General features: G+C 40.3%; 1 protein-coding gene across 7 annotated transcripts in view; it reads right to left on the bottom strand.

The window, feature by feature from the left end:
• The window catches only part of AKT3 (AKT serine/threonine kinase 3), a 221104-nt gene that overhangs the window by 19935 nt on the left and 176341 nt on the right, over window positions 1–24828 (bottom strand). For all 7 annotated transcript variants that reach the window (XM_077344810.1, XM_077344802.1, XM_077344821.1 and 4 more), the window contains 3 exons: window positions 12328–12456; window positions 7482–7696; window positions 2933–3020 (listed from right to left, as the gene is read on the bottom strand). In XM_077344810.1, the coding sequence (XP_077200925.1) occupies window positions 2933–3020; window positions 7482–7696; window positions 12328–12456 (432 nt within the window). The remainder of the gene's footprint in view (window positions 1–2932; window positions 3021–7481; window positions 7697–12327; window positions 12457–24828) is intronic.

Here is a 24828-nt window from a genome sequence, read left to right as displayed (position 1 = left end):
GGGAGAGCCGTTTTCCAAGAAAAACGGCTGTGCTCGTTACCAAGACCTGCCGCTATTGATTGCAGCGTTTTTCAATAGCGCTCAGATTTAGCAACATTGCCCGTTGTGCAGCATGGTTTTCAGAATTCTGCCTAACTTATCTAAATTGGTGCTGACTTTCTAAATCTTGCTGCATTTTCAAGGAGTTCCTTAATAAAGAAGAAACTGCTTCCCCACCTTTTACCAATGTTCACAAAAATGTCACACAAAAGAACTTCATTGTGTGGTTAAATTATACGCTATAAATGTAATTGTTTTCTTTTTCAAGAGTCCATTTTTAAAAGCTTATTTCAAGATCTCTGTTAACATAAAGATAAGAGCACTTGGAGTGGATTAATATGAGCACTGAAGTAACTTTATCAGAGTCATTCTGTTACTTGAAATAAAGCAATTTTTTGTCAATCTATGGAACTTGGAAAGTTATCCCCATATCATGCATGGGGTTGGATCGCAACATGCAATAGTTGAATAGAAGTTTTGTATAACACAACAGTGTTTCCACAACACATTAAGCAAGAGCTACAGTAATATCAAGCACTGGGTTTGTTTCTTTGATCAGTGTTTTTATCTGCACAAAGCAAATGACAGTCATTGCGGTCCAATTTGGGGAGATGCTGAAATGTATTATATCTTGCACAAGCAGAAACACTAGACAATTCAATATGGTCAAATTGACGCAGTAATAGGGATAATAGGGATACATTTCTTGCATTTCCACTTGCACAAGAGTTCTTGCATTAGTGGGATGAGTGGAAATCTTCTGTCATCTTTTCTGTATGCCAGTAAAGGTCTTCTGATTCTTTTATATATATAAATATATATATTTATTTATTTTCATAAAGATAGAAATATAGAAATAAGACAAATAGTATAAGTTGTTAATACAAAGAACAATAGAATATAGTCTTCATTTGTTACACTTAAACCCCCTCCATTAAGTGTCCCCTTTTAGTTAAGCACTAAAAGCACTGGGAGCCACTGCGGAGATATAATTAATAACATAGATTCAGCTTACATAGGAAATCTAAGACTCTACATTAACTACACAATGGTATGAATTTTTGCCCTAAACTTATAAACTTTTTCACATTTCTACCACATTTAAAAGGGTCTTCTGATTCTGATCAGTCAGCTGATTAACGAAAAATATAGTTGAGCACAAAATATTCTGTCTGTTCTCCTGGTTTTCATAGAATCATAGAGTTGGAAGGGACCTCCTGAATAATCTAATCCAATCCCTTGCACTATGCAGGACACTCACAACCCTATCACTCATCCACGCTAACCTGGGTGTTTTAAAAACACCCAGTTTTCCAGAGGAACAAGACAGACTTCGATTACTCCAATTTTGCCTTTCCCTGAAGCCATAAGCATCATTAGACCTTTATCAGCTGATACTCTGAATGTCAACGCCAATGAAAGTTTAACTGGTGTATAGTTTGATATTGATTTAAGGAAGACTTGAGAAACATTATCTTAAGAAGACTAAAAAGAGGCCTCTCTTTTTTGGTGATCAAAAGAATGCCTCACATATTTCCTGAACTAGTGTGTGTGTGTGTGTGTGTGTGGGGGGGAATCTCAGAGACAAGAACGAAGAGGGCTTATGGCAGAACAAATGCCATATCACTGCAGCATGATCCAAACTGGAATAGGAGCCCCAGAGAAAGGGTATTTGCCTGGGACGGTAAACTGCAGTTGTGACTGCAATAAACTGGAATCAATTTTATAGAAATGCACTTGGGTATAACTCAAGTACTAAACTAAATTACAAAAAATATCCTTATAAAATTGAAATATCAAATTTTAATTTCACAGATATTCCATACTTTATGTACTACAATTACATAAGAATAATAAGTTTAAAAGGTACACGTAAACATGCATGTTGTATAATGTTTCTTGTTCATTTCAAAAGAAAGAAAATAAAGATTTTTAACCTCAGAACAGTATGCTTAAGAAAATAAAAATGGCAATACCAAGCATCTGAAAAATAATTAGTTCTTATATTTCAGCATATTAGAAACCAATCAAAAGTTAATTCTAAATATTAGGGGGCATAAATTAATTTCAATAGTAAAAGCATGGGCCCAAATATTTCATAAAGTACCAATAGACTGAAAGAAATAGTATTTATATATGGATGAATTCAGCATTATAACTTTTTTTTTAGTTCAGAATAGAAGTAATGAAAATCTACTCCCCCACCCCTAATCTTGAATGGCTAGTGGATCAGGCTAGAAAATCATACATTCAGCAGCCATGTTGAAGGTTCCCTATACTCGCAGGGCCAAAATGGACAATGCTGAAATATTCATGACTGGAACTATTTGCATCAGCTTCCTAAAAATGCAGTTATCAGGTACACATGAGCCGAATTCTGACTGAGACCATGGTCTGCTTGTGGATGTTAAGCCTTGGGGTGCAGACACCCCAACAAGACAAACAGTGGCACTCCTAGGGTATTTCAGGTCAGACAAATGGCACAAGAATGAACTTAATGCTCATTCTTCAAGTTTCATGCATGGTAAAATGCCTTGTACCCTAGGATTAGTGCTAAAGTTTACGCTCTTTGTGTATTATGGAGATAACTGTCCATATTTGACAGGAGGCATGTTAGAAAATGAAGCAAGAGGGCAGTGCGGAATCATAGACTGCAGATCACACTGATCCAATGAAAATTAAACACTTCTAAATCTCATTGAGATGAACGTGAAAGCTTCAAGAAAATTGTAACCTCTTCCACTGAAACTGTGACTTAAACATGCTTAATTTGAATTGGAACACATCTTGTGCTTTTGCCATTTAGAAGAACTGTAAAGATACTACTGGGTTGGATTTGTTTCATAAAGGACCATAACTGATAACCATTTGTTGCCCTCCCATAGAAACCTACCTTTTTATCATATACATCTTGCCAGTTTACTCCAACAAAGAAACTGTGCCGCATAATTTCTTTAGCATCATCTGGTCCTCCACCAAGTCTATTGAAGAAATGTGTACATGACATAACTCTTGTTAGAAAGCATGAAAAAAAACACAAAATATAGTCTTTATCCAAAAATATTAGGATAAACTATTAATCAACTAATAAAAACCTGAAACTGTTCTATGTGTATTGTATGGCAATTAGAAATTAAGTTATTTAATTGTTTCATTTGCATATTTCAATTTGAAAATTAATCATTTCACTTTTAAAATTACAAAAAATATTTTCGCTACCACTGGCTTGGAATTTGAGGCTAATCTTTACTAACATATGGGATTTCTGTCAGCAGAACAGGAATTCCTTTCCTTCCCCCTACTACTTCAGTGTAAAATAATCTCCAATATGCTGCTCATGGAGGAAAGGGGACAACCCAGAATTAGCATGAGGAAAGAACATGAGGTCTGCAGTAAGGGTCTGCAATTTTTTTTAACTGGTATTTTTAGGTTTGAGCCTATTGGACCTGGAAATTTTCAGAATTCTAGAAAAATCCCAGATCCAAGTACTGGCATGATAGACCTGAACTAAAACATACCAACCTGATACTGGGGCTGGCTTAGCTTTTCCTGCAACCCAGCTTAAACCAAGCTGCAAGATAAGGCAGTGCAGAGCTGCATCAGTGGGGAGCAATTGGCTCCCGGCAATCATAGTGACCTTAGCTGGGCTGCCCTTTCCTGCCACCTAGTTTAAATTGGGCTGCAACAGTCAAGGCAGAAGGGAGTCCATAGTCCCCTGCCACCCCAGCTGATCTTTGGGCTGATTTCTGCAGTCCCTTCAAAGTTTACAGGAACTGCATTAGTCTGCCCAACAACAACAACAAAAAATTAATGATTTTCTTGGGATTTTTTGTCTGGTTTCCCCAAGAAAGCCCAGTCACATTTGGGAAGCTGAAATATATCCAAAAAATACCAATAAGGCATTGGGTAGATCCAAATGCATACCCCCAAATGCAGCCAGAGGGAGGAATCAGCAAAAAAATCATTCCTTTCTTTAGAAGAGCTTTATGGCAGCATCCAAATCACGGTTTGGAGCTCAAGTATTTATATATTACGTGTGTAATTTGCCTTTCTTCTGACATGGGATGACACTTCATAGGAGATACTGGAGGTGTTCCATACCACTTTAGTAAGGTTTTTGTTTCATACATCGTCCAACCATACCTTTGAATCTCATTCTGTATTAACAACTTGTCTGGAAGGTCAGAGACGAGCTCTCTTTTAAAAATATTATTTATAATGCTCTGTATTTTCCTGGGAGAAGCTATGTATATATTTGGCATGAGAAAGATACATAAGCACCAAAAGTATGAGGCATGCATACTTCCTTGGGCTAAGAATATTGAGTGAAATTCCTGTGAGATAAAAAGGATTTGCTTATGAAGTTCTGTGAATATGATTCTATCTGCCAAAGTCCTCTATTTACAAGGATAGCAAATGGGACACAGATTCTGAAGTATAACATCTTAACGACTAATATTTTTGTTTGTATTTTAGCTATTATATTTGTTTCAAAAAAACTATGATTGCCAATTTCCCTTCAACATTCAGAACTATATAGTTTAACTATAGTTATTATGTCTTAAGTGTCCAGTAGCCAGGATTCATACTAATATTCAGAGGCCCACTACCACCACGTGAAGTGAATGAGCCAGAATGTTTCAAGCAGGTGTCACAGGGGGTAATACTCTCCCCCACGCTTTTCAACAGCTGTATTGCGCCCTCTGGCACAGCTGGTCCAGGGTTTTGGGCTGGGTTGTCATCAGTATGTTTGGAAGCAGTGTCTACATGGCTCAGGCAGACTCACCTGAAACTCAACCTCTCCAAGATGGAGGTCCTGTGGCCAGGTAGAAGGAGGCAGGATCAGAAAGTGTGTCTCCCCTCCGTGGATGGGGTGCAGCTTATTGCTGTACCTATGACCAGGAATTTGGGTATAATCTTTGATACCTCCTTTTCTATGGAGGCTCAGATCATGAGTATAGCCCAAGTGGCATTTTTCTATTTGCGCCAATAGAGACTACTTGATCTACTTGATCAATAGAGATCTACTTGTCTCCCGAACACTTGGCCATAGTGATCTATGCAACAGTCACTTCCAGATTAGACTTCTGTAACTCACTCTAGACATTCTATAATTCACTCCAACCAGGTGGAATGAGCTCCCAGAAGAGTTAAGAGTCCTGATGGAGCTATCACAGTTCCACAGGGCCTGCAAGATGGAGCTCTTCTGCCAGGCATTTGGTTAAGGCCAGGCTAGGAAGAACGGGTCCCTCCTGATATAGGCCCCATAGGCCGGGTATTGCCAGTAGAACACCCCCCCCTGCGTGTGGGTGTGATGGTAGCTGCTATTATAGGATGGTGAGAGGGGAGAAGTTCTTAGACTGCTTTTTTGCTGTCACTATTGTTTTCTGATATTGTTTGTATTTTATGTAGGTTTTGATTTTGCTGTAAACCGCCACGAGCCGGCTGGGTCCAGGAGTTGCAATTAACACATCTTAACACCGCCCGCGGCGCCGCGGGCACCGCGGACTAAATAAAAGAGTAAGGGCTTTAGGGGCCGGGATGTGTCCGGGATGAGGAAGGGTCCGGATTGGACCCTTCCTCCGGACAGACAATCGGAGGGACCAGTCCCTCCGATTTCCAGCCTAAGTAATTGCGAGGCGCGCAGCACGCCTCGCAGTTGCTCCTTTGCCGCTGGCCTGGCACGTCGGGAGGCGCGAAGCACCTCCCGGCGTGTCAGGCCACCGCCTGCCGCTAACGGCAGCACATCGCCCCCCCGGCGCAGCCAGCCACAAGCCGCCGACACTTGAAGCTTTGGGACCGCCGCCCCGACGCAGCCAGCCAGAAGACGCCGCCAATTGAAGCTTCGGGACCGCCGCCGCCAGCTGTGCCCTGCCCCACAGATCCACAGGCACCCAGCTCCTGTGAAGAGGTAGGCACCAGGCCCACAGGACGCCCCCGCCCTTGCCTAGCAGGGCCGCACAGCCCCGCCGCCCTCATGGCGCACCCTGCTAGCGCCCGCTGCATTTTGACTGCAGCGGGCTTATTTACTAGTATAAATATAAATAAATAAATAAACTAAACACAGTTGGTGCTAAGCAGCATCAACCAAACCCATACATGTCTGGGTAGCACACTGAGGGAGACACTGCTTGAAATGTCTTGGAACAGAAATTTTGTGTGAAGGCAAAGGTAAACCAAACAAAAATTACTTATCAAGTCTGGAGCCAGAGTGGAGTTGCCCCAAAGCAGACTGATTAGCACATCCTTCTTGCAATACGCTAAGAGCTTATGGTATAGATCATCTCACCCACTCCCGAATTTGTTTTCATTAATGAAATTTAGTTTCACTACTGAGACTTGGGGAGGGTTTTTTGAAATCTACAATGTTTGCCTTAGGCTGCAGACAAAATATTTTTAAGTGGATTTTTTTCTTGCCTTTTCTACTCCTGTTCATTGATTTATTGCACTGCCCTATAGTTTTAATTAGAGCCTCTTGTGGCGCAGAGTGGTAAGGCAGCCGTCTGAAAGCTTTGCCCATGAGGTTGGGAGTTCAATCCCAACAGCCGGCTCAAGGTCGACTCAGCCTTCCATCCTTCCAAGGTCGGTAAAATGAGTACCCAGCTTGCTGGGGGGTAAAACGGTAATGACTGGGGAAGGCACTGGCAAACCACCCCGTATTGAGTCTGCCATGAAAACGCTAGAGGGCGTCACCCCAAGGGTCAGACATGACTCGGTGCTTGAACAGGGGATACCTTTACCATTACCTTTTAATAGTTTTAATTATTAACTATTTTACTGATGTTTTATAGCTAGTATTATTTATTTATTGTTACATTGTTTGGCTTATTTTTTAAAAAAACTTTTAATGGAAATCACGCTGCCACCTATGCAGCATAGTGATGTGGTTAAGAGTGGCAACCTCTAATCTGGAGAGCTGGGTTTGATTCCCTGCTCCTTCACATGCAGCCAGGTGGGTGACTATGGATTCATCACAGCACTGATAGTGCTGTTCTGACTTAATAGTCCTGTAAGAGCTCTCTCAGCCTCACCTATCTCACAGTGTCTGTTGTGGGGAGAGGAAGGGAAGGCAACTGTAAGCCACTTTGAGACTCCTTTGGGCAGTGAAAAGTGGGATATAAATATCAGCTCTACTTTTTCTTCTAAATAAATAAATGTGTCAAGAAAGAATATCTTGATTTTTTTCATAGCAGTTTCATATCATTTGAAAACCAAGAACAAGTTTCCACAGTGAATAGGCAAGACAGTCCTTGTCTCAGTTCTTACAATCTATTTTTGCACTAACTGAAATTGTAGGAAATATACAGAAAAATGTGTGCATTCTGGAAGGGAATTAATTTCTATATGTGATTAATTAATAGACTGCATGAAAATAGACTTTTAATAATTTGTAACTTTCAGACTCTTTAAGATTAAAATTTTTTTTGTCCTTTTCAACTTACCGTTTATTTGGATCTTTTATTAGGAGACCTGAAAGCAATGATTTTGCATCAGATGAGAGTGTTCGAGGAAATTTTATATCCTCCATTAGTATTAATTCAAAAAGTTTTTCATGATCCTGGTTGTAGAACGGCAATCTGCCGCACATCATTTCATACATGACAACTCCGAGACCCCACCAGTCCACCGCACGACCATAATCATTATCTTCCAAAACCTAAAACAGTAACAAAAATTACTAACATTTGTAATGGATGTTCTAATTCCTTCAGAAAACACTTTAGTATTTGTTGCTAAATTTTATTAAGCTTATTGTTTATTTTCTTCCTGGAAAACCAAGGAATCAGTTTGGTTGAGTGTAGGCACAATGCACATGTGAAAAAAAGCCCTCCTGGAATCAATAATGTCTTGTTTTCCCTGATTCTTTTCCATGACAAGTTCACAAACATACCGTGCAAGAGGCCTTGGAAAGAACAGGAGATCTGCCCAAGTCTCTCATTCTCATTTAACCTTCAGTCTCTGCATCAAATAATTTCCATAGTTTGGACTGGAAAACAGAATAGCATGCACATATTCTCTGCATTAACCCTGCCTTCATCCGCACAAGCACCAATGCATTGACTGCATGTGGGAAAAGAGAGATAATAAGTTCACCAGAATACTGTTTCTTACACAGATGCTGAATTGAACTAACCAGATTAATGATGGGGTGATGAAATAACCCAGTACCTTCCTAAAAAGGAAAATATAATACTTCCTTCTAATAATACATTTGTTGTTAAAGTGATTGATGTGCTGTATGAGATGTCAGACATCTAATGTTAGTTTATGTGATTCTGTTAGGGAGGAGCAACAGAATTCTCCATATCCACACCATCGCTTCACTTTTTATGAAAACTTAAAACATTTGTTTTAATTATGTTTATAACCTGAGTAAACAAAACCTAATTGATCAATCATATGAGATTTACAATGCAAGCCTAAACCAAGTTACATCCTTCTAAGTCCTTAAGCTTGTAATGCTAATGGATTGAATCTTCATACATTTCCTCATGAATAATACAAAAGGGATTAATAAAAGTGGCTTGCTTTCCTTGTTATCATATGTTTCATGTATGGGTCACAACATGCACCTTCTTAGTATTGGCACATTTTGTATGAAGGGAATGGAAAATGTGTCATAATCGAGTACATGTATTAAAAATAATTTAACTTTAAAAATTGTTACTCAATTATTTAAGCATACTTTTTATTGATCAAAGGGTTTTATACAACTGATCAGTTAGACTAACCAGTTTTGTAGCTCTAATTTTAATAGGAACATCTTTGGCCGACCAAGCACTAATCCAGTGCAATTTTATTTAAAACTCTGAAGAGCAGAAAAAACTCTACTTCTCCATTCAGGCTCTGCCAGTGAAAATTCTAGTTTCACTGTTTTCTCTCAGCATGGCTTTCTCTGTTCCATGATAGAAAGTCCGAATGTCTCTCAAGTGATGCCTGATCTGGGATTGCAGATGTATTGTAATAAACTGTTGTAATAAACTGCAGCAGAATCATTTTCTGGGGGAGGTGTTAATGCTTTATAAATCTAAAATGAATTTACTCAGAGAAGGTGTTAAAAGTTTGGGACCTATGCAGATATAAAGTATGTAGCAGATTTTAATTTTGGCATCTTCTGAGGTATTTTGTGCTTTGTGAAGAATAAAACCAATATCCCTCACTACAAATTTCCACAAAACCTTTTTGACAACAAAGATAATAAAATAGAAAATTAAACATTTTCTAAAGGAGAATTATTTACTCACACTGAATTTTATTACAGTCTGATTCTGTACATGTTTACTGAGAAGTAACAAAAGAAAATATGCACAGAATTTCAGTCCATTTATTATGTAGTATGTAAATATACAAAACACTGTAACACATTGTATAGTTTTCTCCATAAAGCAAGCATTTTATTAGAATCAAATTATTTTACAGTGTCTACTGTAAAATAAAGTTTCATTTACACTCAAGGTTTCATCCCTACATCTTGTTTTGTTAGCTCTAACTTGGCAATCAAATAAGTTTTTATTTTTACACTATTACAGAAGTGCATTTTTCTATGTTTCCAAAACCACCTTATTCAACCTCCCCCATCTGTCACCATCTGCTTCTTTTTAGCATGTACTTTTTGTGTGATCACATAAGCATGTGAAAAATAACTAACATTCAGATGATTATCTGCTCATACATTTGAGGACTGGGCATAATAAAAGTGAACTGCCAAAAACGTACTTAACACTTTAATTTTGTTGGGTCTTGCATGTGAGGTACATTTGATTTTCAAACTGTTTTACAATTGGAAGACTGAGCAAGTACTGTTAACAGAAGAGCCAACATCCAAATAATTACCAGAATAATAGCTTGCTATGATTCTCAATGAATATAAACATAGTAAACTCTTTAAAATTTTAAAGGAATGATTCAAAATACAGAATTTTATTTTTAACCAAGGCCTAACAGATATAAATTAGTATAACTTGAATGAGTACAAGATACAAGAGCCTTCAGTATAGTGGCTTCTAATGCAAACACTACTGCACATTCTGTTTTGCTAATACATATACACATGCATACTTCTAGACCGCTTTTCAGTGGGACTCCCAGAGGTTCCATGAGAGTGATCCAGTCTATACCTGCATAACTACAGAAATTCAGCAGCACTGAGCACTCTCAAACCACTGGATTAGTTTGCATCTAAGAGCAGTCATCTGATATACTTAAAACGGTCAGTTTACTTTCCATATATTTTCCCCTATGGCATAAAAGTAAGCTTTGTCAACAGAATCTGATTGGTCTAATTGTTTGTGTCAGACTAAGATCTGCAAGACCCAGGTTTGAATTCCTACTCTGCCACTGAAGTTTCTTAAGTGACCTTGAGCCAGATACAACCTCTCAACCTAACCTACCTCACAGATTGGGTGTGAGAAGAGAACAATGGGAGTTGCATTGGAAAGTAAGGTGAAGCATAAATCAAGTAAACAAATTGGATTGTATGCCTTTCCTATATTGTAAATTGACCACTGTATACATTTAGGTTAGTGAAGAATATATTATGGAATCGACGTTGGCCATTACATCACGTATCTACTGTTAGATGTAGATAGGTTCAACTGGAACTGAAGCCAAAAAACAGAGGATTAAGGATCAGAAAAAAATTATCTTTATGTCCACGTATTGGGAGAAAATCAGGATAAGAAGAATTTTCCATTAGAACTGCATTGTTCTACTGAAAGCAAGTTAAAGGCACATCTACCAGAGGTCTTCCTATCACTAAAGTTAGGCTAAAGTTTCCTGCCTTAATTCAACCTTAATTACAGGTGAGAGAAACAGTGAGCTGCCAAGAGGACAAGGTCAGAGAGTAGAGAAAGAGGAGTAATGTTTGCTGCATACTATTCCACCACTAGGGGTGCCATATCATGGCAGTTGCGCCATTTTTGTATCCACAGGATGTATAGGCCTGTAAGAAAAATAACTCATATACTCAGAAGTCAGAAACAATGGTATGTAGATAATGAAAGTACTTAGGTTTCTAATCGTAGCACTCTCCAGTGATTTTGTTTTTATAAGAGTAGAAGCTATGAACCTGTTATTTTCTCCCAGACTGTATTCAGGGAATAATTAGAAGTGCTATGGGCTTACATACACTTCTCCAGCTTCCTTCATATTTAAGGTTGTCAATAAATCAGGTAAAAGGTGGGCCCCATATAAATGCAGAATGAAGCCCAGGACCAGTCCAGAGTCTACTCATACAGAGACAGTATCCATGAAGTCAAAAGGGATGTTCAGTGGGGTCAAGGGAAGATCATATATGCTCAGGCATAGAGCTAAGAGTGCAGGGGCAGAGTCAACAGAAAATGCTAAGATGTGCCACTAAGGTTCATAGTTTCCTCTGACTGTGGAAATAACAAGAAGGAAATGGAAACAGAAAAGACAATAAAAGACAGCCGAAGTATAGTGCTTTTCCAGCACAGAAAAGACAGGGTAGAAAATAAAAGTCTTTCTTTCCTTGTAAAGTGAATGTGACAGTTAAAGTTGGCTGCAAGTCTAATGTCGTCAAAGAATTAAGTGAACATTATAGCAAATTCCTTTAGCCATAAAGGAAGTAAATGATTTTAAAAAACAGTGTATTCCATATTCTCCCATTTACTTGAAAAACCTCATCTGCCAACTGACCAGAAGGAGAAAGTATGGTCATGTCAGTGAAAAACTGGCTAGTTGGGCACCCTATTCATACTATGAAGAAAAAACAGACTTAAGGAAGAAATCCTGTATTCAAAATGTGCCTTACTCTGGGAGGTAACACTACTCTTTAGTTGATGAGGATATATCTTATATAAATATTAATGAAAGTTTGGCAAAAACATAATTGGATATAATGTACAGATGAATAAGGAGTAGTTCTTGAATTTCCATCAGAGGTTTTTCTTGGACCTAAAATCACCCTTCTATTTTCAATCATCAGATTTGTGGTTTTGCCTTTTGATGGCCTATTTTAGAGAGTTGTATGAAAAAATAAATGGAGGTTTATTACTCTCTTTAGAAACTTAAACTTCATTTATAATTACATGTGCTCAAAATTAATCTACATAACAATCATTATTCTACTACAGTAACTATTGAAATGCAAAATATAAGTTATTTATACACGTGCTAATGTTAAACTGTAAATGAAAATCCCTGAAAGTATTGGCCACAGCAGCAATATAGTTTCAATTTGTAAAATACTTATTAATGTTCACATAGCACCCTGTAATAAAATGAAATATGACTTTCTACAAAGTACACAGTAAAATGAAAACATACCTCAGGAGCCAAATACTCTGGTGTTCCACAGAATGTTTTCATAGTAGCTGCATCTGTGATCCCTTCTTTGCAAAGTCCAAAATCTGTAATTTTTATGTGTCCATCTTTATCCAACATTAGATTCTCTAACTGCATTTTACAAATACACAAAATTGGTCTTTTAACATTTCTAAGAAAGAACAGCTACTGCTTTTTAAAATATATATATATATATCATTGCAGTATTGTGTCATTTACTGTACTTCAGTAATTGATGTTTATATAACTGAATAATGCCTGAAAATCAAATGATTTGTATGGAAAATATTCACATTAAGAACTGTAGTTTAGATAAGCCAATCTAAATTCACCTGGGGGGGGGGAGAGATTCAATAATAATCACAGAAACAGATGAATGAGAGGCTGTCCAGAGAAAACTGTTCCTACTCATGTCTAACATGCAAAAGAGAAAGCAATGCAAGCAGTGACCTATAGGCTTCTTAAACCCTCAGTGCTGATCAGAGGGACTATGTAAGCATTTTCATTTACTAAAAGGTAAAAAGGGGCAGGGGGTGGGAGGATATAATGCCAATTGCTGGTTAGAGTGGGCCAAGCCCACCAAGGCTGACAGCCTGATTAAATTGTTTACAGAAATAAAAATAAAACTCCTTGGCATTTATTATTTGGGCACAATGACCACTGTTTTTTGCAAAAGTTATGATACATAGAACTGAGTATCCCTGAGTGATGTACAAAGTCCCTTGTCAAAGAGAAAGAAATCTTTGTTAGGAACCTGAAAGAAAATGGACTTTTATGTCCAATCACCATGAAGTTTCTTTCTCAGTGGTTGCCAGGTAGGGTATTAATAACCAATATGAAGAAGCTCCTCCTTGGGGGTAGTCAAGGTAACTAAACTTTTTGACCACACATCCCTAATTCTGGTATGCAGTTTCTCAGAGACCTATTCTGTACCAACAGTGCGACACCAGGCTGCTGCCAGGTGTTTCAGCCAGGGCAGGTTGCCCCACCTCTTCCTCGGTCCAGACAGGGCAGCATTTTCCCTGCTGGCCCTGATTTGCCCTGGATTTGTGCCTCTAGATAAGGCAGCTGGGGCAGCGAGGTTCCACCATGCTGCGGAGCAGTGGGGGCCGCTTTTGAGTTTTAAGAACAGGGTACTGAGTTACAACGCAATACCCCATTCTTTTTTTATTATTAATACCCCAGGTGGCTCCACCATGTTGCACAGTATAGCAAAGCTGCCTGGGGCATTTTTTGTCCCTTCCATGATAGTTATGGCCATAAACTCCCAGGATGACCTGACTCTTCCCTTCCCTTCCCTTCCCTTCCCTTCCCTTCCCTTCCCTTCCCTTCCCTTCCCTTCCCTTCCCTTCCCTTCCCTTCCCCATTGCCCAGACCTGACAAAGACACTGTCAGCACCAGGGGTAAAAAAGGGAACATAGATATATCCATATTTCCTTGCCCCGGGGCAAACAAGGGCCTGATTTGGACCAGGCCGGGGAAGGCCCAGGCCCAGTCACAATGTCATCTAGAATCGAGAATTTGTTCTGTCACCGAACAAGCAGTAAGGTGGGACAAATTCTCTGTGTGGAAAATGTTACACTGGTTCACAACCTGTGCACCTCCTATAACCTCCTATAACCACTATAGAACACACACTAAAACTCCAACAGCCAACAATTGACAACATATTAATGAGAGAGGGGTCATCACTGACCCAGTGAAGGTATATAAGTTTCTTTTAGAATCTAGGTAGTGTGTGTGTTAAAACACAGCTCAACATCTTAACTACACTGCCTGTGTATTGGGGCTTAACTGCATTATTTGATGTAGGAAGTTTAAGCACAAACCGCAAAGCTTGCTGTAAACTAAGACAGGAGATAAGTCTGCACATAAACTGACCACAAGTACTCAAGTGCTTAAAAGTTTATCTTTAATTTAAAAAATTTCCTTGTGTGGGGTACTAAGGTAAGATTCCATTTAGGTATAGGATGTTCACGAATAGCCCAGGTAAATTTAAGCTCAACCCAAAAATGTCAAACCACAAAAGGTTAAATGTAAAATTACAGGAAATTGGTAGCAAAGCTGAAACAGTAGAACAGGAAAACAATAGCTTAGCCACAAAAAGTTCAGAAAATTCCTGGAGAAACCACAAAAATACAAGTGCAAATGGTCATGTGTCTACAGTGCATACTTGAAAACTGGGAAAACTTGACTATATTTGGATAAATTGATAGGATGTTGTAACCAATTATAGATTGTAAGGTTCTCCCCTAGAAACTGGTCCTGGGCTGGGCCAGGATATTTACGTATGTAACCTTAAAATAATAAAATGAAATAGCTCTGAATGTATAACTTCAAACAAGGACCTCAACCCTTCCCATGAAGGTTAAGTCTTCTTCTTTATATGCATGGATAAAGGACTTTCTTTCTTACTGAAGTCAGTGTAATTTATTTGGCCCAATAAGAGGACTGAAGTAAACAAGATCCATACTCCAAGATTGTCTCCCCAGAACTCTAACAGGGAGGAACTCTGATAACAAAGAGAGACTGACCATCCCACCCTATGAACACCAAGGATGAACATCACAGTAAGTGAACAAAATTTCCATTCTCCAATGGTCCAGGGTGGAGCAGTCATAACCAATGGTATATACAAAAACACTGTATCCCATAGCAGTCTAAAAGTACCCTCCTTTCAAAGAACAAGATCCTGGCATGTCAATGTGGTAATATTGGGTCAAAATATCGACTGCCCACCTGTAAAGAAGGAAAAGCCCTGTATGCAGCAGACATACCTGTTCCCCTAAAAGAATGAGCCATTACCTGCACCTTATTTTCACATTGTCCAGTCTATTAGAAAAGAGCAGTACAATCCACCTTCTTATAGTGACACCAAAGCCCTAGAACCCATAAAGGAGGAAAATGGGAATCAGACTTTTAAAAAAATTAACAAAAATCTCAAGGCCCTCCTAACATCCAAGTAATGTCACTTCTACAGATGTTGGGATTAGGGCAGAAGGAAGGATAGACAACCTGAAACCTGTAAGACTAGCTTTAGGAATAAAGGCCAGGTCCATCCTCAGAACCACCCTATCATTATGGAAGACAGAAAGGCCTTTATCCAAAGGGAAAGCATGAAGCTCAGAAAACCAAAGGGATGATATAATTCCCACTAAAAAGGTAGTTTTTAAATATAAATTCTTTTGATGGACACATGGCCAGAGCGTGTTGAGAACTGTATCCTGTGTGGGAAGCCTATTGTCAGGATCAGTGCCTGTTCTCTGCCATGAATTGTCCATGAACAGGGGTCCCTCCATCTTGCCTGTATTCTTGTATTAACTCCGGGCTCTTTGTGTAACCCAAGCCCACTATTTTCTTCTATCTGCCTGAAACCGAAACCTGTCTGCTGTTCTCATGTTATCATGATTTGTAGTGCCCGCTCTGAACTGTTTGTCTTTTGAACCTTGCAAGCTAGCTCTGCTTTGTGTAACAATAACATTGTATCTTGTCAATAGGCGCCAGGCAGTCCAAGGACGCGCTAAATGTAACACCCCTGGTCGGATGCCTAGGAAGGAGGGAACCCTCCCCCTGGGAACATTCAAGTTTTGGGCGGGAGAATTGTCTTGAAAAGGGCTTGCATTTTTATTGTAGGTTAGATTTTACTTCGCTAGTTATAGTGACTGAAGTAAACTTCCATTAAACTTTCTTACTATAGAAGTTTGGTTGTGAGTTCTTTTAGCACTTGACACCTATGAAGTATTTGGGGGAGGGGGTTTCAGAAGAACCCCCCCCTCAAAGTAACATTTTTGATGTGTGAATAGGAAAAGAACATTTCCCCTTTTTTTAGCTCCTGATTACTACTACCAACTGTCATTTGAGAGTACCAATGGTCAATTCTTTATCTTGCCTAATCTGAAGCAACCTCAAAGATCCTCATCCTCAGCTTTGAGGGGATCAACAGATTTCTCACCACTCCAGGAACAGAATTATTATACACTCTGTTGGTGAACCTCCTTTTTGCAGCTCTCGGGAGTCAATGAGAAGAATAGCTTTTTCCCCTAAACTGCTTCCACTCGGGCATGCTGTCAGCTTCAGCAAATCTAAGGATGAATAATGGGCTCCTAAAAAAGCTGATTCTTCCTGTTTAGGAGTTGTCAACAGGGATGACAATTTCATTAAATCAGATTTTAGAACTACACCCAGAGTGGTCAGAATGGGGCAGCCTGAATCACCCCTGCATTGAGTTCAGTTATCTTCTGGATCACCTTCAGGAGAAGGTGTACCGCAGGAAAGGCATATAGTAGCTGGTATGGGCAGTTTAGAGCATCTATTCCCATTACTTGGAGAGAAAATCCTAGGGATTAGATGATTTTTTGCTAATGCAAAAAGATATAAGTACACCTTTCCAAATCTCTGGGAAATGAATGAAAGACTTTGGTGTTCAGCTTCCACTTCGTCTGGTCCAGTTTTCTTTGACTGTCATGATGTTGAAAAAACCCTACCATATGGACAGATTCAATGGAGACCAGATGGTTCATCTACTTTAAAATCTAAGTTGCCTCTGAGTTTAGGAACTGCGATTTTGTGCCCCCTTGGCAGCTAACATCAGTATTTGTCATCATATTGTCTGTGGGAATGATCATGTGCTTTTCGAGCAACAAGTTTTGTAAGGTGAGAAGGCCAAGGAAAATTGTTCTGAGCTCCAGGTGATTAATGTTCCATTTTATTTGTGAACAACAGGGGGAAACTCCTGGATGAAGCACAAAGTCCTTGTCCCCTTCCTCAACTTCTGGGGAGTGAACTTTAGAGGAGGGGCTCACCTCCAAGAGATGACCCAGCCCTGGCTCCTGGCAGCAGTAACAGAAAATATCCCCTGATAAACATTTGAAGGAGGTGGGGGTGGGAAGAAAAGGAGAAACTGTGCCCTTAACAGGCCCAATAAATGACTACCTGTCTGCTAGCCAGACAGCTGAAATTGGAGATTGAAGGAGATACCCTGCCTGCTAGGAGTCTTCAGAAAGGGTAACACCATGACTACCTCCAGGGAGAAAATTATTCCAACTGGTTATGAGTTCCCACCCGGGACAACTAGAGAAACACCCTTAAATATGTACAAAGCACTTTTCACTTTCTATGATTCTATGCCTGTCCACAGTTCATAGAATCTGGTGTCCTATGCTTCGTAATCAACTTTCCCACCCTACATAGCAATAACCTTACAGCAGCTGCATTACTCAGAAATGGTCAAGGACAAAATGGAAGACACTGTTCTTGCTTGGCTCATCTGCCCAGCGTCCAGAAAACCAAGATATACATTCACAGTCTCATCAAAAACATCCAGAAATTTATGGCAGTCACCTACATCTTCCTCTGATTAAAAGCCAGCTTTGTGGAACAGCACAGCATGCATGTATTATTTATAACTCGCTCTACCCAGGCCAACCCTTAACCTTGATCCAGAAACTATATCTGGTCCAGAGTCCAGCAGAGGTCCTACATTTGGCCCATTCTCTTCCGCCAGGCATTTGGTTGAGACCAGACATAACCAACAGCGACTGAAGGGCCCCTGCTCCCCCCCCCCCCCGCTCTCAGTATTCCACCAGAATACTCTGGACCTGTTTGCACTGTTGCACTGTTCATTTTTTATATTGTTTATATTGTTATATGGTTACAAGTATTAGTTATTAATATTATTGTACGGTTATTCATATGTTATAGACTGTTTCATGTACTGTTCTTATGTTCTTATGTTCCATGTAAACCACCCTGAGCCTCCGGGGAGAGAGGTATATAAATATAATAAATAAATAAAATAAATAAACTGCACAGGTTTCCAGTCAAATTCCAGATCAGGTTTAAGGTTTTGGTAATCACCTTTAAGGCCTTATGTTGTCTGGTCCCAGTGTACCTGAGGGACAGCCTCTCTACCTACACCCCTCTACACTCTACCATCTCCGACTGGTTGGTGATCCCTGGCCCCAAAGAAGTTCACTTGATCTCAACCAGGGCCAAAGCCTTCTCCTTCCTGGCCCCCACCTGGTGGAATGAGCTCCCAGAGGACACCAGGGCCCTGATGGAACTAGAACAATTCCCCAGGGCCTGCAAAATGGAGCTCTTCCACTAGTCATTTGGCTGAGGTCGACCCAAACTAACAAAATCAGAGTCCAATAGCACCTTTCAGACCAACATAGATTTATTCATGGTGTGAGCTTTCAAGTCTGAGGAAGAGTGCTTGCACTCGAAAGCTCACACCTTGAATAAATCTTTGTTGGTCCTAAAGGTGCTACTGGACTCTGATTTTGTTGCAAAACTAACAACTTCTACTGGGCCCCTTCCCCATGAAGCAAACAGCCCGAACTGTTCAACCATGAGAGCCAGCTTGGTGTAGTGGTTAGAAGTGCGGACTTCTAATTTGGCATGCCGGATTCGATTCTGCACTCCCCCACATGCAGCCAACTGGGTGACCTTGGGCTCGCCACGGCACTGATAAAACTGTTCTAACTGAGCAGTGATATCAGGGCTCTCTCCATGCTCACCAATCTCACAGGGTGTCTGTTGTGGGGGGAAGAAAGGGAAGGTGACTGTAAGCCACTTTGAGCCTCCTTCGGGTAGAGAAAAGTGGCATATAAGAACCAACTCTTCTTCTTCAAATGTTGATGTTGTTAAACAGTTATAAGGTTGGTGTTGTTAAAAACTGTTATTTGTTATCACTGTTACTACTTTTACTCATTTGACATGATTATCAAGCTATACTGTACTAGGGGCAAAGCCCGTAGTATCCAGGAATACAACGGGTGCTAGAGCTTGGTGGTGGAAAGAGGAAGGGGAGGAATTGTCCAGTTCGTAAGGGCACGAGGTTGAATATGTGTGTTGTTCGGGGAGTTGTGCTGGTGTGGTGACAAATGAGGTTGTGGGTGTGGAGAGACAGGTGTCAAGAACCTGTGGTTTGGAATGTTTGTTGCGTGTGGGAGAGGACTGACTTTTGGGAATTGTGGCATAGTGGTTACAGATGAGCTCTCAAGAGTCATGTCTTCAGATATGTGAAGGGAAAATCAGACTGGAGACTCTTCTTAGGGGGAGATTACATGGCAACCTATTCCTCCCAGTTCTGCATTCAGCATCATTTCCCTTCTTGTATGAATTAGGTCACAGACACCAAAATATCCCCCTGCCATAATACACGTGTTAGTCACAGTACACAGGTGTCCGCCATGCTCCTTCTGTCTCCATTTTTTTATGGTTGATAAAATGTTCAGACCCGGGACAGCCAACCTCCAGGTGGAGCCTGGAAATCTCCTGGAATTGTTGCTCATCTCCAGACTATAAAGATCAGGTCCCCAGGCAATAATTGCTGCTTTGGAGGGGAGACTGTGTATCATTATATCCCACTGAAGTTTAGGGATGGCAGCCTCAAGGTGGGGTCTCCAGAAGTTAGGCTGAAGGGAAATCACTTCAGTTCTCATGTCTCTCCAACCATTTACTTGTTTACTATTTACTTGTTCACAGTTTTAGGCTGTAAATATTCTTTATTTAGATCTACTTGCACTTTCCAGACTCGCAGGACTGATGCTGGTCTGTCTGTAAGTTTGTCTGCATCCCAAAATACAGTTGCTGGTAAGGGCTGGCCAAAGCCCATAGTCCAGGAGGGACACACCCACACCCCAACCATAGTCTGAGAGCCTCTACCATCATCCCACCCCAATCACAGTCTGTGAGCCTCTACAATCATCTCTAGATCACTGCTCATCTCTAGATTATAACTATCAGCTCTGTAGGCAAAAATGGCTACTTGAAGGCCAGACTCTGAGGCATTGTGCAATTTTGAAGTCTCACCTCCAAACCTCCAGAAATATTTCCAACCCAGAGTAGCCAACCTCCAGGTAGGACCGGGAGAGCTCCTGGAATTACAGCTCATCTGTGGACTATAACGATCAACTCCCATAGCAGAAAGGGCTGCTTTGGAGTCTGGACAGGTTTCTTGTGGAGAAGAAACATTTAAGGCTTCCCACGCAGGTTGTTGTTGAGTTGAAAGACTTGAGGCCTACTGCACAGGCCTAACTGTCACATCCAACAACTTCCCTCACTTTGCCTCAGACCACTGATGGAGCTGGAAAGTGGCTGAGAAGTGCATTCCTCCATCTCCCTTCTGGCCTGCTGTGAAGGAGCCTATAACAGCCCCTGACTGAAGCAAGGGAGGTAACACAGGAGTGTGTTGCCATGGGTGTGCTTTCCTTTTGAGGGGGGGAGCTTTCCCCTTCTGCCAAACAGTTGACTGACAGGAAGGCCACAGAAAAGCCCGTTCTCAAAATACTGCTGTTGCTGGCTGCTGGAGGGAAGAAACAGCAAAGCCATTATGCTCCCTACTGATTCCAAAGGTTTAGTTAGGTAAGCCAAACACTAGTAAAATAAAGTAGCTTGTACATATAAATTAGGACAGAAGAGAGTAGAATCTCTCACGAAAGAGTTACAGATGATGTGCACCTGCTCCTGACTGAGGGATGTGTTTTAGTCACTACAATTAACAGTTTTTCTTCCAGCATACATTCTTATAACGCCAGAGTATTTGGGAATATATTACCATGGTCAAATAATAACAGTTAGTACATGACTAGTTTGGGGACCTCTGAGACACAGGGAAGGAAAATCCACAGTGGTCTCCACTTTCTCTCTTCCCAGGATTCCCCCTGATTTTACACGTGCAATCTCCTTTTCCAGGCTCCCCCCTACTTCCCGCTCTTTCTGTTTCCTTTTCTAGGCTCTTCTTAACACACCCCCTCGCCCCCCCCCCCCACACACACAAACACAAGTTTTACACATAGTCTCTCTTCTTGGGGCATTTTTAAAACAGCTCACCCTCTTACTAGTTCTAGGACAACCCTCCCCCCATAATTTCCAAACTCTGTCTTCTCAGTTTTTTTCCCTCCCTTTGCCTTGCTTCACTTCTTCTTCTCCCAGCTGCTGCCAATGCTTTCACAGAATCATAGAGTTGGAAAGGATCTCCAGGGCCATCTGGTCCAACCCCCTGCACAATGCAGAACTTACAACTACCTGTCTAGCCACAGTGACCCAATTTCATGCCCAAGTGATCCCCCCACACACCAGGAATCACCAGAATCTAGCCTGGCCTGGAAGAAATTCACCTACCATCCCAACTGCCCACCCACTCACGATTTGCCTACATTTATTCAATCCAGACTGACACTCCAGCGCCTTGCTGGTAACTTCATGAGATTCCAAGGTTCCAAGAAGTTGGTCTTCTTGATTTTTAAGGGGGGAGGGATTAAAACTTGGTGTAATGGTTAGGAGTGTTGAATTCTAATCTGGTGGACTGGATTTGATTTCCCACTTCCCCACATGCAGCCAGCTGGGTGACCTTGGGCTCGCCAGAGAACTGATAATGCTGTTATGACCAAGCAGTAATATCAGGGCACTCTCAGTCTCATCTACCTCACAGCATGTCTGTTGTGGGGAGAGGAAAGGGAAGGCAATTGTAAGCCGCTTTGAGACTCCTTCTGTTAGAGAAAAGTGGTATATAAGAACCTCCTTTTTTTTTGTATTTTTCTGCAAACCTAGAAAATACTCACCTATATATGCAAGTTGCCATTTTGCAGATTTATTTATTCACTTTCTGCCATTTTGAGGATTTATTGATTCACCAAATCTTTAGATTTAGATAGATAGGATTGTTTGCATATAACTTCCATCCTTCAACAATATTTCAAATACGCTTAAGATTAACAACTTCAAGATCATTAGGTAAACTCCTGAAAAAAATTATGTATCTGGCCTCCTTTCAGTCTGAAACCTCCTTGGGTCCAATAGTTATAAGAAATCACCTTCTTTACCATTTCAGTTTCTCAACAATTACCAGTAAAAGGATCCCAGAAATTCAAAAGGAAGCTGGGATGCAGGGTAAAGCACAGACTATAAAGATGTGTGTGTGTGTGTATTTATTTCAATTATATACTCTCTATTTCATGGGTAACTACCAAGCCTGCAACACCAATTAGCCAGCAGAAGAGTAAAGATTATTTCATACCTTCTGCAGTGATGCAACAGTACTATGGTGAACTGGACCGCAAAAATGAACAATGATGTCACTACTGTGTAGAAGAGGACAGTTTATGTCAACGTTAATCAAGGATAGAATGGTTCGTCCTAGCAGGATGCATTCAACCTCTGCACTAAGTAGTACTAGATGACCTAAAAGGCTCCTGTGAACTCTAGGACTCACAATCAATTAGAATTATAACTATAATTTTAATTCTTTTAAATAATTTCTTAAAATTAAAATTATAGTTATAATGCTAATTGATTATGAGTAAATTATAATTTTAATTTAACCTAAATATTGGTTCTACATATGATACCAAAGCTTGCATTCCAATACCAGCTGTTTATAACAGGCAAACATATCATAACTCTCGTATAATCCATTATGTGACAGGTAATCCTATTATTATCCCATAGCAGCCAGTTTTTGAGGGTGTGGAATGAATTCTAGTTTAGCACCTAAATGTTAATGAACGAGAACAGATAGCGTTGGAGACACAAGCCTAATTTGCATTGTTACTTGCTGCCACTGCTGCACCTACTTCAATCTATCTGTATATATATCTGTGAATAGTAAAATAGCTTCTACAGGTTTCTCAGTTTTGACTGGAAGAAGAATTTCTAGATGACCAAATTTACAAGAATTCCACTCCCAGACAGTGCAATCCTAAACAGATCCTATTGTAGTCAATGGGATTAGAACAGAACAATTATGTTTATTATTGCACTGAAATTCTATCACTCATAAAAGGAGACAAACCTTCTCTACTGCTACCAAAAGAAGAAAACAGAGACTGGCAGGTTTAAACAACCACTCCAAGGCATTATATCCTTTATTTATTTATTATTTGCATTTATAGATCTCACCTATCAAACCAGTAATATTTTCCTAAAATATTCCCACATACTTGTCCCTTACATTTTAGTATAAGGCACTAAGTGCCTAAGGAGGTAGTGATATCCCCTCACTGATGGTCTTTAAGCAGTGGCTGGTCAGATACTTATCATGGATACTTTAAGCTGATCCTGCATTGAGCAGGAGGTTGGGCTAGATGGCCTGTATGGACACTTCCAATTCTATGATGTTGTGATTCTACATTTCTTAGAGTGTATATTGAAAATTAGATGTCTGAGAAGGAATTTCTTAATTTCTTCTTTGTTACCAGGTAAGGACAGACCAAGTAGAGTGTTTCTTGTGGTGCACAAAGATTACAAAATCATTAAAATTATTTTTATAAAAATTTAAAGTTTACATAGCACATAATTGTTTATATAAATAAGAAAATATTAATTTATTAAAATCTATTTAGAGAAACAAAACAGGTTTAAAATAATAAATAAACACAATCCTTTTCCTGTTACATCTAAAATATTATAAAGTTCGAAATCAAGTAGCTACTAAAATTGTGCAAAATAATAAATTCGGTTTTTTTTTCAGATTCGGGTATATTGGACCTAAGAATATCAGTTTCCCAAATCCCAATACCAGTATGGTGTTCAGATTCAGTAGTATTTGTGAATCCCAAAATTTGGGGAGTCCATTATGCCCTATGGGAACCATTAAAGTCAATGGCAGATCTACCCTGTGGCATACAGAGCGTTCGGAGGCTGCAGCCTTCTCCCTCCCCTCCACCCCCAGCGCCCACTGGGTTTCCTTTCTGCTGCTCATTGTTCCCTCATGCCAGACTTTTTCTAAGCAGTACTTTATGTATTTATTTGTTTGCTTGTTTATAACATTTTTATACTGCCCTCCTTTGCGGCTCAGGGCAGTTCACAGAAACTTGTGGAGAAGACATTATACCACCTGTACCGTAACCTGAATCTAACAGAATCTGACACCTTTTTATTTTTATGAATCCTCCCACATCAAAACTTGGGTTTTGTATTTCAAAAGAGCCTAACCTGCCCTTGCTTCAGTTTTTATCTCCTATCTTTTAGGGTTGTTGGGTTTTTAATATATATATCCTTATCCATTGTTATTCCTCTATATATTTATGAAACAGCCTAGGGGGTGGGATGTGTATGGCTGTCCAAGTTGGAATAGGGCCAATCAGGGTGCAGCCAGCTTTGCCCTGATTGGCCCTGCCCATGGAGCTCCCGCCCTCCGTCCCTGGACTCTAGCCTCTTTGCTCTCAGATACCTCAGTACTTGGAGCCAGCAGCAAGTAAGAGGAAAGGGCCCTGTCCAAAGGGTTGTGGTGGAGGGCTTGCTAATGAGGGCCTCTTGGCCTGCTGGGCTGGGCTTGCTAACGAGAGCCTCCTGGCCTGCTGATGAGGGCCTCCCAGCCCCCACCCGCCCGATCTGGCTGCAAACTGATGCCCAAAGCCACCTTAAGCTGCCTGGCCAGGGACCAGGCAAGGGGGCACTTTCAAGGCCCGTTCTTAGGAACAGGCTTTGCAGCTAGTATGTATGTATGTGTGTGTGTGTGTGTGTGTGTGTGAGAAAAAT

The sequence above is a fragment of the Paroedura picta genome, chromosome 1 (genome assembly GCF_049243985.1).
Source record: "Paroedura picta isolate Pp20150507F chromosome 1, Ppicta_v3.0, whole genome shotgun sequence".
Classification (NCBI taxonomy): domain Eukaryota; kingdom Metazoa; phylum Chordata; class Lepidosauria; order Squamata; family Gekkonidae; genus Paroedura; species Paroedura picta.
This window is presented reverse-complemented; position numbering and strand designations above follow the sequence as displayed.